This window comes from Cherax quadricarinatus, chromosome 40, assembly GCF_038502225.1.
Source record: "Cherax quadricarinatus isolate ZL_2023a chromosome 40, ASM3850222v1, whole genome shotgun sequence".
NCBI classification, from domain to species: Eukaryota; Metazoa; Arthropoda; class Malacostraca; order Decapoda; family Parastacidae; genus Cherax; species Cherax quadricarinatus.
Genome location: NC_091331.1, coordinates 10,229,336 through 10,249,013, shown reverse-complemented (window position 1 = coordinate 10,249,013; position 19,678 = coordinate 10,229,336). Strand labels below are relative to the sequence as shown.

General features: G+C 39.6%; 1 protein-coding gene across 1 annotated transcript in view; it reads left to right on the top strand.

The window, feature by feature from the left end:
• Window positions 1-19,678, top strand: part of rl (Mitogen-activated protein kinase rl) — a 60,028-nt gene that overhangs the window by 19,138 nt on the left and 21,212 nt on the right. Inside the window, exons 2-4 of the mRNA XM_053774865.2 lie at window positions 3,239-3,365; window positions 10,322-10,432; window positions 12,085-12,219. Coding sequence (XP_053630840.1) covers window positions 3,239-3,365; window positions 10,322-10,432; window positions 12,085-12,219 — 373 coding nt within the window. The remainder of the gene's footprint in view (window positions 1-3,238; window positions 3,366-10,321; window positions 10,433-12,084; window positions 12,220-19,678) is intronic.

Here is a 19,678-nt window from a genome sequence, read left to right as displayed (position 1 = left end):
GGTGGGAACAGGAGCTGTGAATCGACCCCTGCAACCATAAATAGGTAAGTACAAATAGGTACATATGTATGTGTACACATATGCACATGCATATGCACGCACGTGCACACGCCTACACATGCGTGTGCACACCCATCCATCCGTCATCTATTTATCCACCCATTCATCCATCTATCCTATTTTAAGATATTCTAGATAAGATAGTAATAAGCCATTTGCCTAACGATATAGTAGTAGGATGAATTAAGTTAGGGACTCCTGTGAGTCATGGAAGACTGTTTTTTGACTTCAGTATATGACCAAGGTGGCATCATTTGCTAGTGCTAGATACTAGGTCAGCATCATGCTGGGCAGCAGCAGTTGCAGAGAAAGAGTTACCAGGGCAAGGCCATGCCAAATTGAAACATAGAAATCTGTGGCAGTATCTGTGGGTATTAACTCTACTCTGTGGTCTTTTTAACTACAGACTACAATAGTGGTTGTGATTCAGCCACTTTAAGACAACAGCTGAAAGGAGCTGAGGCATGTACACCTGGTAGAAATGCAAATTTTGTGACCCTGTCAAATGAGGTATCAGTAATTCTCTCTACTGTGGTACATGATTAACTACAAACATAAAAATAAATGTTTTCAAATTAATCTTCATGAACAAGTGATGAAATCGAGTGACATTGAATTGAATCAACATGTGTACTGTGTGCTGAACAGTCTAACCTGTGCGGTGACATAGAATGGTAGTGTGTGTCATATTGTCTACAGTATTCCATATGTGGAAAATTTTTTAATTTTCCGAAACTATAGTGCCTAATAGGTGTTTAATGTGTCTATATGGGTCAAAAATGTATTTGAAAATAAGAGTAGAACCAAGAGTTCCCTTTGCGCATGCGCGGATGTGCGGGAGGGGGAAGCGCGTATTGTTTTTGAATGGTGGTGAGGAAGCTGAGAAAACATGGAACCACGAAATTGACGTTCACGGTGGCCTAAGGATTAATATAGGCCTCATTTCATAATAAGAAGTGTCGTAATTGTTCCTGGTGGAGAGTGAGGGAACGGGATTTACGGGACCACAGTAATAGAGTGGTAAAAGTGTGATAAGAGAAGGAGCGGGTGACTGACGCGCCACAATGGACTGTGTCCTGGGGAAAATTACCCTTGGATTAATCATCACTCATCGGTCTCAGATCTTAATGGAGTGACCTCTAGTTTGTATAATAGTTATGAGACGTTAAATCGTCTTGTGAATTGTAATGTAATTAATGATAATAACGCTAAGTTAAGAGAATATGTGAAGTGAAATAAGTCGTTTGCTCCGAGTGAACACGCTAGACCTCGTTGTTAACGAGACGAGGAAAGGGAAACTCCTTGAGTCACGATGTCTAAAGCAGGACAAACCAGCGGATACCTCGTCCTGCTGGAATGAGAATCGTGTCGGTGTAGCAGGACATCGAAAATGAGATGGTGAATCAAGAAATGAGGAATATCAATCACCCACAGTTAAGTAACCCTTCTAGTTATAGCAACCTTAGACTGGCCAGTAGTGGTATGTTATAATTAGATAGGTTACGAGTGATCCAGCTACATCAAGTGACCACCAGAGAACATCTGGTAAGTATTGGGATTATGTACAAATGTTTTCCTTGACGGATGTATCCAGGTGTATCCTACCCCCCTCCCCTTCATTCAGCTAAACTAATATAATCTATACAGTCCACAATTAATTAGTAGCACCGTACTTGTGGGTGCTACCCAATCCATACTGGTCTCGGATAGATATGGATAAGATTGTGAGGTCGAGGGGACCACTTGGTGCGACCAGGGGTGGTTAAGTTTTCTCACATGTCTACACGGGGTGACTACGGTAAACAATATGATTGTCTCCCAATGAGATTACTGGTATGTATATAATGTTGAGGTACATACAGGTAAGCACCCTAGAAAATTTTCCATACCATAGATGATGTTTAACATGACTGAAGCAGGGAACAGAGGTCAATTCTTCAATCTAGCCATTGGATATTGGTGTCCAAGACATGGCGGTGCCACAGCTCCAGGTTACACGAGCTAAGGTAGGTCCGTTTTTCTAATGCAAATCCACAAAAATAAAAGGGTACGGCAGTAATCCGAAAAGGACCTGTTGTAGAATATTGGATATTTACCTTTGGGATGCTGTGATAAGTGGGCGAGCATCCAACACCAGGAAAATCATGCAGTATCTGGGTGTGTAAGTAATACAGTAAATATGTGTATTAGATTTTGTACTGTATTACTAGATGAAGAAATTTTTATTTGTACATATATACATGTATCTAATGTTTATGTACTGAAAATAATAAATATGATCATTAGATTTAGTATTGTCATGTGAGGTACTTCCTATATGTACACTGTATACATATAGGAAGCGATGTACTCATTTACCGACAACTTGGACGTACGATGGGCTCTCTGACCAATATGCATACCTAAATAATGTATATTAGAGCTGATTTCCTCTATTCTGTTTATTACAATATACAGTATACTATTGTATAAACATTTAAAAATATACTAAAAATGTTATAAATGGTGCAAAGGTGACATAAAAGCAGTATCAAAGATGGTTGACATAAAGCCACTACCATTATAGTATGCTTCTCATTTAGCGACGAATTCGTTAACCGATGCAGTATTAGAAGCAGAACTCCATCATTGAAGAGATGCTGTATTGTGTTTGAGTGTAATATAATTTTATCATTACCTCTAATTTATCTTCCCAAAATGTTCTGTATAACTTAGGGCTTTTCCATGTAGGAAACTCTTGCAACATAAATGTATCCTCTTGGAAAAATAAATTACTGTATTTTGATTATGAGAACATAGATGCACAGTACTGTATATGTTGTCAGAGGAGGGATAGGTTTGATGATTAATAGGTGACAGCTACTGCCTGACTTGCCAGACCATACCATGATTAGCATATGGAATATCTGATATACTTGATCCTCCATAAAACTAGTAGGATTGAGTTCATAAATGGATTCTTAGCAAGCTTGAAAGGTTTTTCATAATCATATCAAGAAGCTATAGCCTGTCAGAAGCATGTTTTAATTTGTACAGTGCTGCATTATATTTTTGTGCAGTGTAATAATTCAGGTATAGTCCAGTAGATTATAATTTGGTTCTGTAACTTCCCATTAGTAATGAAATAGTAGGAAATCTAAAAAATGCTTTGTCTTCATATAAGTCTCTTTTTTTTCAGGTCAGCAAATGACAGTGTAACCAAAACTAAGGTGGCTATCAAGAAGATATCCCCTTTTGAACATCAAACCTACTGCCAGAGAACCCTTCGAGAGATCAAAATATTAACGAGGTTCAAACATGAAAATGTAAGTACAATACTTTACTGTAATGAGTCACCAGTATGAGGGCAAGTACTGTATTTTGTTTTCAAATAAGAGTGCAGACACTACTTCCCACCTCCAAGACTCAAGTCTGTCACCGGTGTTGCTGAATCCCATCATAACTGTTATATGTACTGTTCACATTCCAACAGCATGTCAAATCATAAAAGCCATATTCCTCCACTCCTATCTAACAGGCTTGCTCAAGCTTGTTGGATGTCCAAACCCTCTAACATTAAGTAAGTAAGTAAGTAAGTAAGTTTATTCAGGTATACACAAATACAGTTACATAGAATTATCATACATAGCAGCATATGTGTAGAGAACCTAGGATAACCCAAAAAAGTCAGACAGAGTGACTTATTTCCAACCTTTCCTATGATGACCCCTACCCCTCATTCCCTCCACCCCAGATTTATATACCCTCCTAGTCATCCTATTTGTCTCCATCCTCCATCCTCTCTAAATGTCCAAACTACCTCAACAACCCCTCCTCAGCCCTGTGACTAGTTTTGAGAGGTTTTCCTTCTTCAGCCCAGCCTTGGGCCAGGCCTGTCTGTTCACTTTGGCAGCATTTGAGCTACATATTCATGACAGTCTGGGTGATCTGGCACTTGTCAGAGGTGCTTTCTTCAAAGCTCATTGTCTTCAGTTCAGGTACAGTGGACCCCTGGTTTTTGTCCTTAATCCGTTCCAGTACGTTGGTCAAAATCTGAAAAGGATGAAAACTGAAATAATATTTCCCATAAGAAATAATGTAAATCCAATTAATCCATTCCAGACACCTAAAAATATTAACAAAAAATACATTTTATAGAAAATAACTATAGTTTTACATACAGAAAACAGTGAGAAATAAATATAAAGCACTAATTTTAATGGATAAATGAACATTTAAATCACTTTTACCTTTATTGAAGACTCTTGTTGGCATATTCTTTACAAGATCCGCATGCAATTATCGCCTCCACAACACTATCTCCCTCTTACTGTTTTTTGTTGATCCACACCAACAACTACTTCTCAACATCTTCGATTGTTTGCCATTACTATCACCCTCTACCACCATTACTATCACCCTCTACCACCATCACTATCACCCTCTACCACCATCACTATCACCCTCTACCACCATCACTATCACCCTCTACCACCATCACTATCACCCTCTACCACCATCACTATCACCCTCTACCACCATCACTATCACCCTCTACCACCATCACTACCACCCTCTACCAGTATCACAACCACAACCACCCTCTACCAGCATCACAACCACAACCACCCTCTACCACCATCACTACTACCCTCTACCACCAATGTTTCGGATGAATGAGCGGAGTACGGTGGACCCTCGACCAGTGATATTAATCCGTTCCTGAGAGCTCATCGTTAATCGAAATTATCGTTAGTCGAGTTAATTTTCCCCATAAGAAATATTGGAAATCAAATTAATCCGTGCAAGACACCCAAAAGTATTGAAAAAAAAATTTTTTACCACGTGAAATATTAATTTTAATACACGCAAACTGAAGAAGATATGCACAGTTACATGACACTTACCTTTACTGAAGATCTGGTGATGATTGATGGGATGGGAGGAGGGGAGAGTGTTGATGGTGTTAGTGTTTAGAAGGGGAATCCCCTTCCATTAGGACTTCAGGTGGCAAGTCCTTTTTCGGGGTTACTTCCCTTCTTCTTTTAATGCCACTAGGACCAGCTTGAGAGTCACTGGACCTCTGCCGCACAACATATCTGTCCATAGAGGCCTGTACCTCCCGTTCCTTTATGACATTCCTAAAGTGTTTCACAACATTGTCAGTGTCACAATTAAACACTTGTTCAGGTTTCAGTTCTTCACTGTCTATGTACTCCTTGAATTCCTGCACATATTTTTCAGCTGCTTTTTGGTCCAAACTGGCAGCCTCACCATGCCTTATCACACTATGTATGCCACTACGATTCTTAAATCTCTCAAACCAACCTTTGCTGGCCTTAAATTCACTCGCATCACCACTAGTTGCTGGCATTTTTCTAATTAAATTCTCATGCAACTTCCTAGCCTTTTCACATATGATCACTTGAGAGATGCTATCTCCTGCTATCTGTTTTTCGTTTATCCACACCAATAACAGTCTCTCAACATCTTCTATCACTTGCGATCTCAGTTTCGAAAACATAGTTGCACCTTTGGCAAGAACAGCTTCCTTGATTGCCGTTTTCTTGGCCACAATAGTAGCGATGGTTGATTGGGGCTTTGTGTACAACCTGGCCAGCTCGGAGACACGCACTCCACTTTCATACTTAGCAATGATCTCTTTCTTCATATCCATAGTAATTCTCACCCTTTTTGCTGTAGGGTTGGCACTAGAAGCTTTCTTGGGGCCCATGGTGACTTATTTTGCAGGTGCAATCACTAAAAAGGCTGTGATAATATGAAATGTTCTGATTGTATGCTTGGAAGCAACCGCGGTGGCTGGCTGGCTTGTAAACACTGGCCAGAAGTGGACGCGTCTCAGACGGAACAAATAGCGTTGGTCGAGTTTTTTAGCGATAGTCGAGGCAAAATTTTTGCGTTAAAATGTATCGCTGGTCGGATTTATCGTTAATCGATGCCATCGTTGGTCGAGGGTCCACTGTATTGCTCACTGAACCAGTGACAGAGGCATACTGAGTCACATACACGTGAGCAGCTGCATCCCGGGCCGAAGGACATGTCTAATGCAGACGATTTCTGAGCAGAGGTACAAAACCTGGGGTAAAATTTCTCCCAAAAAAGTGGTTGAAATCCGAATTGTACGATATCCGCACCGGATGGAATCCGGGGGTCCACTGTACTAGTTTTCATACATACACCCCTTTATATATATATTCTCAAGTTTAAGTTTGAACATAACATAAGAAAGAAGGAACACTGCAACTGGCCTACTGACCCCTCCCCCCAGATTAGCCCAATGACCCCCCCCCCCCCCGAATTAGCCCAGTGACCCCCCCCCCCGAATTAGCCCAATGACCCCCCCCCCCAGGATTAGCCCACTGACCCACCCAGTCTGGTCACCTCCACTCAAGGATGGAGCACGGCACCAGACCCAGCAGCACAAGCTAGTCAGGTCCAACACACCCACCCACACCCACTCGTGTATTTATCTAACCTATTTTTAAAACTACTCAACGTTTTAGCCTCAATAACTGTACTCGGGAGTTTGTTCCACTCATCCACGACTCTATTACCAAACCAGTGCTTTCCTATATCCTTCCTGAATCTGAATTTTTCCAGCTTGAAACCATTGCTGCGAGTCCTATCTTGGCTGGAAATTTTCAGCACGCTATTTACATCCCCTTTCTTTATTCCTGTTTTCCATTTATACACCTCGATCATATCCCCCCTAATTCTACGCCTTTCAAGAGAGTGCAGATTCAGGGCCCTCAGTCTATCCTCATATGGAAGATTTCTGATGGTAGGTAAGACACATAGGCAACAGTTAGGCAACTTTATTTCGAAACGTTTTCTCCTACACAGTAGGCTTCTTAGTCGAATACAGAAAGAAGGCAGCAACAGTAGAGATGTGAAGACAATGTAATCAGTCCATCACCCTTGAAGTCGTAGAATTTGAGGTTGTCAGTCCCTCAGCCTGGAGAAGTTTGGTTCCATAGTCAGGAACTATCTGATAGTTCCTGACTATGGAACCGAACTTCTCCAGGCTGAGGGACTGACAACCTCAAATTCTACGACTTCAAGGGTGATGGACTGATTACATTGTCTTCACATCTCTACTGTTGCTGCCTTCTTTCTGTATTCTACTGAAGAAGCCTACTGTGTAGGCGAAACGTTTCAAAATAAAGTTTCCTAACTGTTGCCTATGTGTCTTACCTACCAACCTGTCGGTATTGTATACCATTTTGATGTTCAAGATTTCTGATACATGGGATCATCTTCATCATCCTCCTCTGTACATTTTCCAGAGCATTTATATCCATTCTGTAATACGGTGACCAGAACTGAGCAGCATAGTCTAAATGAGGCCTAACCAAGGATATATAGAGTTGAAGAACAACCTGAGGACTTCTATTATTTATACTTCTAGATATGAAGCCAAGAATTCTGTTAGCTTTATTGCGAACACTAATGCACTGTTGTCTTGGTTTTAGATTACTGCTAACCAGAACTCCTAAATCCTTTTTGCAATCAGTAGTATTAAGATCTACATTATTTAGTTTATATGTGGCATGGTTATTTAACTGTCCAACATTTAGAACTTTGCATTTGTCAATATTAAACCGCAACTGCCGCTTCTCCGACCATTGCATCAGTCTATTCAAATCATCCTGGAGTGCTCTAGTGTCCTCATTAGAATGAATTGGACGGCCTATTTTGGTGTCATCAGCAAATTTGCTTATGTCGCTATTTATTCCCTCATCTATGTCGTTTATGGAAATTGTGAACAACGGGCCCAACACTGACCCCTGAGGAACACCACTTGTGATGTGCCCCCATTCTGATTTCTCCCCATTTATGCAAGCTCTCTGCTGTCTATTTGTCAGCCATGCCTCTACCCAGGAAAAAATATCTATTCCATGTGCCTTAAGTTTCCTCAATAGCCTCTGGTGTGGAACTCTATCGAAAGCCTTACTGAAGTCCATATACACAATATCATATTCATTACCATGATCTACCTCCTTAAACACCTTACTGAAAAAAGTTAGTAAATTCGTAAAACCGTGTTGAGATTCATTAATCAATCTGTGCCTATCAAGATGGCTACGAATTGCTTCGGCAATTATTGATTCCAAAAATTTTTCCACTATGGAGGTAAAGCTTATTGGTCTATAGTTCGAAGCTAAGGACCTGTCACCTGCCTTGTAAATGGGTATTACATTTGCCATTTTCCACTTCTCAGGTACTATGCCAGTTTGTAGGGATATGTTAAAAAGATTAGCCAAAGGAATGCTAAGTTCCTCTTTACATTCCTTTAACACCCTTGCAAACAGTTCATCAGGGCCTGGGGATTTGTTAGGTTTTAGTTTCTCTATTTGTCTGAGGACCATGTCACTAGTTACTGCAATCGTACATAGTTTATTATCCTGTTCTACATAATCTATTATTTCAGGAATATCGCTAGTATTTTCCTGGGTGAAAACTGAGAGGAAGTAGGTATTGAGAATTTCACACATATCCTTATCACTGTCAGTGATCTGACCAGAGTTACTCTTAAGTGGGCCAATCTTGTCCCTAATCTTACTTCTGTATACCTGAAAGAACCCTTTTGGGTTAGTCTTTGATTCCCTTGTGACCTTAGCCTCATAATCCCTTTTTGCTTTTCTTATTCCTTTCTTTATTTCTCTCTAATTGAATATATTGATTTCTTAACTGCCCATCCCCTCTTTTGATATGCCTATATATGCCTCTCTTTTGACCAATGAGATGTTTTAATATATTATTCATCCATTTGGGATCATTTTTGTTAGATCTAATTTCCCTACTCGGAACAAAAGTTGTCTGGGCAGCTAGAACTATGCTCTGAAAAACGTCATATTGGCAACCAAGATCACCTACCTGACCCATAGTCAGGACATCCCAATTTAGCCCACCCAGGTAATTTTTCAGTCCCATGAAGTCGGTCAAGCGAAAATTTGGGACAGAGATTTGATTGCAGTTATCTGGGTAATTCCATGATATATTGAAACTAAGTGATTTGTGATCACTTTCCCCAAGCTCATCATTAACCTTAAGATTATTAATTAGTGAATCTTTGTTGGCAAGAACCAAGTCAAGCAGATTGTTTCCTCTAGTTGGTTCTGTCACAACCTGTTCTTTGTGGTTTACTTGGTGAGGGGTTCCTTGTTGGAACTTCATACTGAAGAATGGACTGCACATAGGTTAAATGTGTTTTGAAGTAGTTTTTGTCTAGGTTCCCGAATACTATTTTTATATTTGCCTTCTGAGCCACTGATGCTTATGTCTTATTTTTTTTTCTGTGTAATGGTTATTTCAAGGTATTTTTTCTTTAACTGATTCTGTGCCCTTTCCTTAGTACTGTAGCTTCTGTTTCCTTTAACTGTCTCCCAGCATAATAACCTTGCTTTTTATTGCCTGGGTTAAATTCCAGTCTGTCTGAGACTTCCTGCAGCCTTATTTCATCCTCCTCAGTTTGTATTCTTATTATTTGGCAGATGCTAAAGAATTTGCAAAATGTACATCTTCTTCTAAGTCATTAATATTCTGTACATCAGGATCAACATGGGGCCCAACCCTAATCATTGTGGAAGTCTTCTGTAATAGTTACTCTCCTAATACTTCATTCCATATATGTTTTGACTATTTTCTATTTTAGTATTCCTTTTTCCATGCTGTTCACGTCAATTTTAACTTCACTAATTTGCTAAGTTACCTACTGTACTATGTAGCACTATATCAGTTGTCTTTTTCAGTCTGAAGATGTAGACCACCAATACCCCTCCAACACATTGTACACTGTACACTGTAAACTTGTAATGAAATAAAGGAATTTGAATTTGAACTTGAACTCTACTAATATTTTTCATAGCTTGTGATTGCTTGGGTGTTGTTTTTTGAATGAGTGGGCTTTGGATACATAGGTGTGGAAAGTGGCTGGAGATGGTACATGATGGCTGGAGAGAAGGAGAAATAGGGAAGATGGGGGGAAAAATACCAGGGAAAACTTTCAGGGGTGCATGGAAGGTAATGTGTTGGAGAGAGGTGGTGCATATGTTGTGAAGATGGAAGCAAAGTGAGTAATGAAGTGTGAGTGAAATGGGGATGTACTCTTTATTTGCTCACCTTTTTGTTTTTGTTGGAATAGAGCTCTAGCTCTTGAACCCTGCTTCAACTCCAAATCAACAAATACACATACTTGTATGTTAGTTGTGCATATAATATGTGCAGATTGCAACAAATATGTTTTCTTTAATTTTTTCAGGTGATAGATATCCGTGACATAATAAGATCCCAGAAGATAGACGCAATGAAGGATGTTTATATTGTACAGTGCTTAATGGAAACAGATTTATACAAGCTACTTAAGTCTCAGGTCTGTTAAAATACTGTTCTCCCTCATTTTACTCATATATTGTATTTGTAGCTAATCAATGCTTCATATTCCAGTATTTATTCAAATAGTTAAGGTTTGGTTAGATTAACATAAATTAACCTAGTATATATTTATGTATAGTTACCCAACAATAATAAAATAATACTGAAACAGCAACGGGCAGCTTAGGTCTGGCAGCATGGGACATACCGCAAATTTAATAGTGTTAGTATCCCCATTTGAGCTGTTCAAGTTGGAGGATATGCTTCATGGCTATCACATTGAATAAGGGTCTTAACCCTTTCGGGTCCGTCCCGTAGATCTACGGCTTTACGTTCAGGGTCCAAACCGTAGATCTACGTCATGAGCTCAGCTCACTCTGATAAACTGTGAGTGGTAAATTTGGGCCTAGATATGAGAGAATACATCTATGTGGTATGTGTGCACCACATAAAACAAGTCCTGCAGCACACTGTGTATAATGAGAGAAAAAAACTGAGACCATGATTTTCGATTAAAACAGTGACTTTGCAGTGTTTTTTCGTATGTTTTTTATAGTTGTATTTGTGATTTCTTGGTCTCATTTGATAGAATGTAAGACATATTACAGAAATAGAGATAATTTTGATTGGTGTTAGCACTGGAAATGGCTTGAAACTGAGCTCAAAGTGGCGGAAATGTTAAATTTTTGCCGGTGTTCAAGAGTAAACAAACGACCTCACACGTCTAATACACGCCAGCTGGTGGGTCTAATATACATTCACAAATGTGGTGATGATATTTATACAATTATTACAATATTGCATAACAGTAAATCTTCTATTTTTTGGTGTGAATAAAAAATCAAAATGGAATTTATTTGTAAAGCCTCAAAACATAACTAATGAACAGAGGAAATGTTAGTTTAGTGCCAGGAATACCTACATTGTTTATTCTGGACCCTATTTTGAAATTGGAATATTTTGAACTTTGTGTTAAATTGGCCAAATTACCAATTTCCGGTCACTTTATTTTGTAGTTGAAACAGTTGACTTGGCGATTTCTTGTGCTCAATCGATAGAATAGAAGTAATACTAGTGAAATAGCTAAGAATTTGGTCGACTGGAATAATGTAATTGGCCTAAAATGGGAGTCAAAGTCGGCAAAATCGTCGATTCGTAAATATCGCTGACACATCAAAATTCACGAGAGCATAATTTCGTCAATTTTCCATCAAATTTTGTACTTTTTGTTTTATTACATTCACAAAAAGATTCTCTACCATTTCATAAGAAAAAATAAATTTTTTTTTTTTTTTGAAAATTCTTGGACACTGGGACACCACTTCAGATTTTGGCCTTGGACCCTGAAAGCGTTAAATCTTGTTTGCTCATTTTAGTTTTTAACTTTTGTGCTTAACGTTGGTCTATTTACATCCACTTTGTTATTGTTTGAGTAAAGTTTATATCTAATTTCCTTTTTCATATATTTTTGCTAGTCATAATTTTTTCAAATTTCATGAGTTTATTTATTGATATAACTAGGGAATGAATACAGAGATTCCTCCTTCAAATGCCTTCAGCTTTTGATTACCAACTAATTTATATATACCTATCAATTAATCTTCTGTGGTGATTTTTCTTAATAAAATAATTCACCATAATTTATTACAGAAACTGAGTAATGACCATATTTGTTACTTTCTCTATCAAATCCTCCGAGGCTTGAAATATATCCATTCTGCGAATGTTCTTCACCGTGATTTGAAACCATCTAACTTGCTACTGAACACCACATGTGACCTGAAGGTGAGTCTGGTTGGTTGACTAATATTCATTAAGGCTGGGCTGATCTCTAGTGATTTAGAAAAGGTTCTTCTATTTTCAGCTTTACAGTTGCCTATTAGAATTTTTTCTGATTAAGAATATATAAGATAACCAAAGATATATAACTAGAAATTTAAATATAAAGAAAAATTGGGGGAAACCATTTGGACTTGAATTCTCGATGTGATGTACAGTGCCTGCTCTGTGAAGGATGAGTGGGGATAGTGCAGCTCAGATGATCTGCATTTCTGGTTTATTGATAGTGAATGTTTTTCCTTCTTTTATCTGCCCTACTTTAGTGGAGTGTGTCATATATGATAAAAGAAATTGTTAACCCAAGCAGTGTAGATAACCACCTAGATGCCTGTCATTTTTGGCTAATTCTTCAAATTTATAATTTTTTTAAGAGGTTAAACAACAGCAATGCAAATTGTTTCATTTACTATATATGTATGGCTGTAATAAACAACTATATTGTGACTCTAAAGTTCTTGCAACCATTTGGTTGGTGTAAATATTCATAAATTTCAGGGGTAGTCAAGCAGTTCATTCTAAATATAATGGTCCCTACTGTCAAAAAGCAGCAGACTTTACTACCATGTGAACATTTGTTTAATGGCTACCTGATATCGCCAAGAAACTGAAACAGTCAACAACTTACTGTATTTTGCAGACTGTAATTTATATACTGGTAGTCATCTTCCTGTGGTAGGTTCCTTGGGAGACCCCTGGAATACATCATACCTCATTTACATCAATACTTGTCTCTCTGAACCCAACATGGGCCATCATACGTCATACTCTCAGTATAGCCTCATCCATACGCTAATAGCTGTTTGCTTGTCATGTCAGGCACCAACTGAGAACACAGTAAAGCCCCTAGCACCAGTAGTCATCCTTGTGGTATAACATTAATTTTGATTTCTTCTTTCTCCCTGGACTAGTCCTCAGCTGATACTGCATTTTGTTGAGCCTTTGAGGGTCCTGCAGTTGCTGTCAGGATTTTTGGAAATCCTCACTGCTGTTGTAGGATCTGTTCTAAATGGTCATTCACTCTTGCCCACCATTCTTGTTATGGCAATGCAACTTAGCCAGTGTTTTCTTTACCTTGCCATGACTGTTGATCCTTACAGGTACTTGAGGGATCCTTATCATGTGACATCGGAGGATTCCCTTACTAGTGCTGTGAATCTGAAATGGCTGTTTTCTCATTGAGAGAATTTGGAACCTGTAAGAAGGGTGCAAGCCCTATTGGATGCCTAAGTGCCTACTACCTTCAGACTGGGATTCTTCTGGAGGCACATGCTAGTCAGTCATATTTAGTCAAAGGCCAATCCTCTCAACCCTCATCCTGGGGCTTTTCTACCCCAGGATGGGGGCCGTTTAATGCTGTTGAGGACAATCTTGCTCGCGGTTGGCAAGGGAGTCCCTGGAGGATGTCTTCACTCTTTGCAGTACTAAGGAAGGGTGTCCAGTTATTCTTCTGGAGGGCCATTTTTTCTTTTTTCTCTGTCAATTTGTTTTTCCCCCTTATTCCCTTAACTGCTTTATCTATGCTCATCAACCATAGTCGTGAACTTTAATAGGGATGATGTGGTGGAGTGGTATCTGACACTGGGTAAATTCTTGTCTCATGTTAGACCTCAAGGATCTTAATCTTCACATGCCATTAATGAGGTTCAAGTTGGAATCCATCTCCATTTTCCTGGGCAATCAGTTTGCTCTTCCTCTGTTCAATCTGGGAATTCATCCACAGACTTCACGGTGTTAGAAAGTGTTCTTAAGGAGCTTATTTCCTTGCTCCAACTTTCTCTCAGCCCCTCTATTGAATGCTTGGGTGGAATGGGTGATGGATAGACATTCCTTGACTCTCCACAGGGATGTCTCACCTCCTCTCCAACTGGCATTGCAGGATGCCCTTCTGTGGTCTTTACCAATTCCTGGAGTTCAGTTCTCATGGCCTTATTTGTCTTCTAGGTCGGTCACTCATGATAGATGGCCCTTCTGTGGGGTGGAGCATTTTCCCAATATGTCCTAGAGTGCAGGGCTTTGATGCTCTCATCAGTGTTAGTTCCCAGTTAATTGGTTGAAACTAAGCAATTCATATAGTCATGTACTGGTTATTTTCATATAGTCGGACTTGAGTCCTGGAAATGGGAAGTACAATGCCTGCACTTTAAAGGAGGGGTTTGGGATATTGGCAGTTTGGAGGGATATGTTGTGTATCTTTATATGTGTATGCTTCTAGACTGTTGTATTCTGAGCACCTCTGCAAAAACAGTGATAATGTGCGAGTGTGGTGAAAGTGTTGAATGATGATGAAAGTATTTTCTTTTTGGGGATTTTCTTTCTTTTTTGGGTCACCCTGCCTCGGTGGGAGACGGCCGACTTGTTGAAAAAAAAAAAAAAAAAATGTACTGGCAGTAGTCACCTCTTTTATTACTCCTTGGTTTCTTTTGTAGATTGTCACTTTGAATGCTTCTTGGGTTACAGTGCCTCAAACTATGTTCTCCCTGGGCCAGCACCGAGAGCTAGTCAGAAGTTTTGTAGGAGCCCATCCCTTTTCTTCTTTGTAGATGTCCTGGCAGTGGTCTACTGGCATTGGAAAATGCCTTCATGCACCACACCACCTACAAATTTTGTTTCTCCTGCTGAATGTTACCTGAAAGCATGTTATGCAGTAGAAGGGTTATCCTAGAGTCACAGGCTTATCCAAGAAAATTGTGTGACTGGGTCCTTAATGATATGTGGTCAAATACTTCTCACTTGGGCCTGTATGAGAGCTTTCAGCCTGGCCAAGATAAGTCAGGGCCTTTTCTTGGCCAGGCTGATATCTGGACCTTAGGCTTTGGTGGGTCATCCATGTATATTTGAAGGGTCATGGCTGATGACTACACAGGGCTTTCACTCTGTTGCTTATTCTTGTGCATGGTATATATGCACTGGCAGAGTTTATTTGACCCCAAAGGTCTTTGCTCAGGTCCATGTTCAAAGATCCTCTCCTAGATATCCTAAAGGGATTAGTACCAAACTTGCACATGAAAATCACTTTTCAAAAGCAGAAGACTCGGCAGGAGATACAACATTCCCCCAATGAAAAGCAGGGGCACCACGAGTATGCTAAGTGACAACACTATAAGTGTCAGGGGGCCAAGACTCTTCAACTGCCTCCTAGCATACATAAAGGATATTACCAATAGACCCCTGGCTGTCTTCAAGAAGATGCTGGAGAGGCACCTAAAGTCAGTACCTGATAAGCTGGGCTGTGGTTTGTACGTTGGTTTATGTGCAGCCAGCAGTAACAGCCTGGTTGATCAGTCCCTGATCCACCATGAGGCCTGGTCTCAGACTGGGCCACAGGGGCATTGACCCCTGAAATCCTCTCCAGGTATAACCCATCAGGACAGAATGCTTATCAGCAGTGTTGCTAATCACCCTTCTCCTTGGCTTGGCTACAGTCTGCACACCCATCCCATAGGTGTTTGGTTGCTCCCTCTGTAGGTCATTGGTGTGGATGGTATGACTGCTTATGGAACCCCCGTAGCTCTCATCAGAGAATAGTATACGTACTTTCATTTGAAAAGCTCAATTCTGAATATGGGACCATGGCGAACAGGACCCTAAACTGAGCACAGGGTGCTTGATGTACCTTCCTGTGGTCAGAGAAGTGAGTACAGTGGAACTTCGGTATACATCCAGCTCCCTACTCGAACAAAGCTCAGCACTCGACTAAACAAATACGACCTGCGAGAACTTCGCTCTAAACTATTTCATGTTTCTTCACATTTTTTGGTGTTTTTTGTATTATATGTATAAGGTAGTAGGTAGGTAGACAGCAACCACCCAGGGGGGTATTACCGTCCTGCCAATTGAGTGTGAAACGAAAGCCTGTAATTGTTTTACATGATGGTAGGATTGCTGGTGTCTTTTTGTCTGTCTCATAAATATGCAAGATTACAGGTACATATTGGTACTTCTACTTACACTTAGGTCACACTACACATACATGTACATGTTTAGTTATACACACTCATCTGAGTTTTCTTTAATTTTATCTTAATAGTTCTTGGTCTTATTACTTTTCCTTTTATATCCATGGAGAAGTGGAATAAGAATCTTTCCTCTGTAAGCCATGCGTGTTGTAAAAGTCAACTAAAATGCCGGGAACAATGGGCTAGTAACCCCTTTTCCTGTAATAATTACTAAAAAGAATAAGAAGAAGAAAATTGTCAAAGTGGGAAGTCTGAATGTGCGTGGATGTTGTGCAAATTATAAGAAAGAGACGATTGTGGATGTTATGAATGAGAAGATGCTGGATGTCCTGGCTTTAAATGAAACAAAGCTGAAGAGGGCGGGTGAGTTTCAGTGGAGAGGAATAAATGGGATTAGGTCAGGGGTTTCAAATAGAGTTAGAGCTAAAGAAGGAGTAGCAATAATGTTGAATGATAAGTTATGGCAGGAAAAGAGGGACTATAAATGTATTCAAGGATTATGTGGAGTAAAATAAAGGTTGGATGTGAAAAGTGGGTTATAGTAAGCATGTATGCACCTGGAGAAGAGAGAATTGTAGAGGAGAGAGAGAGATTTTGGGAAATGTTGAGTGAATGCATGGGGAGTTTTGAAGCAAGTGTGAGAGTAATTGTGGTTGGGGATTTCAATGCTAAAGTGGGCAAAAATGTTGTGGAGGGAGTAGTAGGTAAATTTGGGGTGCCAGGGGTAAATGAAAATGGGGAGCCTTTAATTGAGCTATGTGTAGAAAGAGGTTTGGTAATAAGTAATACATATTTTATGAAGAAGAGGATAAATAAATATACAAGGTATGATCTAGCATGTAATGAAAGTAGTTTGTTAGATTATGTATTGGTGGATAAAAGGTTGATGGGTAAGCTCCAGGATGTACACGTTTATAGAGGGGGCAACTGATATATCGGATCATTATTTAGTTGTAGCTACAGTTAGAGTAAGAGGTAGATGGGAAAAGAGGAAAATGGCAACAACAAGCAAGAGGGAGGTGAAAGTGTATAAACTAAGGGAGGAGGAAGGTCGGGTGCGATGTAAGCAACTATTGGCAGAAAGGTGGGCTAGTGCAAGTATGAGTAGTGGGGGGTTGAAGAGGGTTGGAATAGTTTTAAAAATGTAGTATTAGAATGTGGGGCAGAAGTTTGTGGTTATAGGAAGGTGGGTGCAGGAGGAAAGAGGAGTGATTGGTGGAATGATGAAGTAAAGGGTGTGATAAAAGAGAAAAAGTTAACTTATGAGAGGTTTTACAAAGCAGAAGTGCTATAAGAAGAGTAGAGTATATGAAGAGTAAAAGACAGGTGAAGAGAGTGGTGAGAGAGTGCAAAAGGAGAGCAGATGATAGAGTGGGAGAGGCACTGTCAAGAAATTTTAATGAAAATAAGAAAAAATTTTGGAGTGAGTTAAACAAGTTAAGAAAGCCTAGAGAACGAATGGATTTGTCAGTTAAAAACAGAGTAGGGGAGTTAGTAGATGGGGAGACGGAGGTTTTGGGTAGATGGTGAGAATATTTTGAGGAACTTTTAAATGTCGATGAAGAAAGGGAAGCAGTAAGTTCATGCACTGGCCAGGGAGGTATTCCATCTTTTAGGAGTGAAGAAGAACAGGTTGTGAGTGTGGGGGAGGTGCATGAGGCATTACGTAGAATGAAAGGGGGTAAAGCAGCTGGAACTGATGGGATTATGACAGAAACGTTAAAAGCAGGGGGATGGGGAAACAGTGTTGGAGTGGTTGGTATTTTTGTTTAATAAATGTATGAAAGAGAGGAAGGTACCTAGGGATTGGCAGAGAGCATGTATAGTCCCTTTATATAAAGGGAAGGAGGACAAAAGAGATTGTAAAAATTATAGAGGAATAAGTTTACTGAGTATACCAGGAAAAATGTACGGTAGGGTTATGAAAATAAATTGTATAAAATACCGACACAATGGAAACATAAACACATATGCAGTTTAATGTGATCCTTTATTGACAGCGTTTCGCCCACACAGTGGGCTTTTTCAAGTCACACACAGATCTGTCTGTGACTTGAAAAAGCCCACTGTGTGGGCAAAACGTTGTCAATAAAGGATCACATTAAACTGCATATGTGTTTATGTTTCCACGGTAGGGTTATAAATGAAAGAATTAGAAGTATGGCAGAATGTAGGATTGCGGATGAGCAAGGAGGTTTCAGAGTGGGTAGGGGATGTGTAGATCAAGTGTTTACATTGAAGCATATATGTGAACAGTATTTAGATAAAGGTATGGAAATTTTTATTGCATTTATGGATTTAGAAAAGGTATATGATAGTGGATGGGGAGCAATGTGGCAGATGTTGCAAGTATATGGAATAGGTGGTACGTTACTAAATGCTGTAAAGAGTTTTTATGAGGATAGTGAGGCTCAGGTTAGGGTGTGCAGAAGAGAGGGAGACTACTTCCCAGTAAAAGTAGGTCTTAGATAGGGATGTGTAATGTCACCATGGTTGTTTAATATATTTATAGATGGGGTTGTAAAAGAAGTAAATGCTAGGGTGTTTGGGAGAGGGGTGGGATTCAATTATGGGGAATCAAATACAAAATGGGAATTGACAGAGTTGCCTTTTGCTGATGATACTGTGCTTATGGGAGATTCTAAAGAAAAATTGCAAAGGTTAGTGGATGAGTTTGGGAGTGTGTGTAAAGGTAGAAAGTTGAAAGTGAACATAGAAAAGAGTAAGGTGATGAGGGTATCAAATGATTTAGATAAAGAAAAATTGGATATCAAATTGGGGAGGAGTATGGAAGAAGTGAATGTTTTCAGATATTTGGGAGTTGACGTGTCATGGATGGATTTATGAAAGAAGAGGTTAATCATAGAATTGATGAGGGAAAAAAGGTGAGTGGTGCGTTGAGGTATTTGTGGAGACAAAAAACGTTATCTATGGAGACAAACAAGGGAATGTATGAAAGTATAATAGTACCAACGCTCTTATATGGGTGTGAAGCTTGGGCTGTGAATGCAGCAGCGAGGAGACGGTTGGATACAGTGGAGATGTCCTGTCTAAGGGCAATGTGTGGTGTAAATATTATGCAGAAAATTTGGAGTGTGGAAATTAGGAGAAGGTGTGGAGTTAATAAAAGTACAGTGGACCCCCGCATAACGATTACCTCCGAATGCGACCAATTATGTAAGTGTATTTTTGTAAGTGCGTTTGTACGTGTATGTTTGGGGGTCTGAAATGGACTAATCTACTTCACAATATTTCTTATGGGAACAAATTCGGTCAGTACTGGCACCTGAACATACTTCTGGAGTGAAAAAATATCGTTAACCGGGGGTCCACTGTATTAGTCAGAGGGCTGAAGAGGGATTGTTGAGGTGGTTTGGTCATTCATAGAGAATGGATTAAAGTAGAATGACATGGAGAGCATATAAATCTGTAGGAGAAGGAAGGCGGGG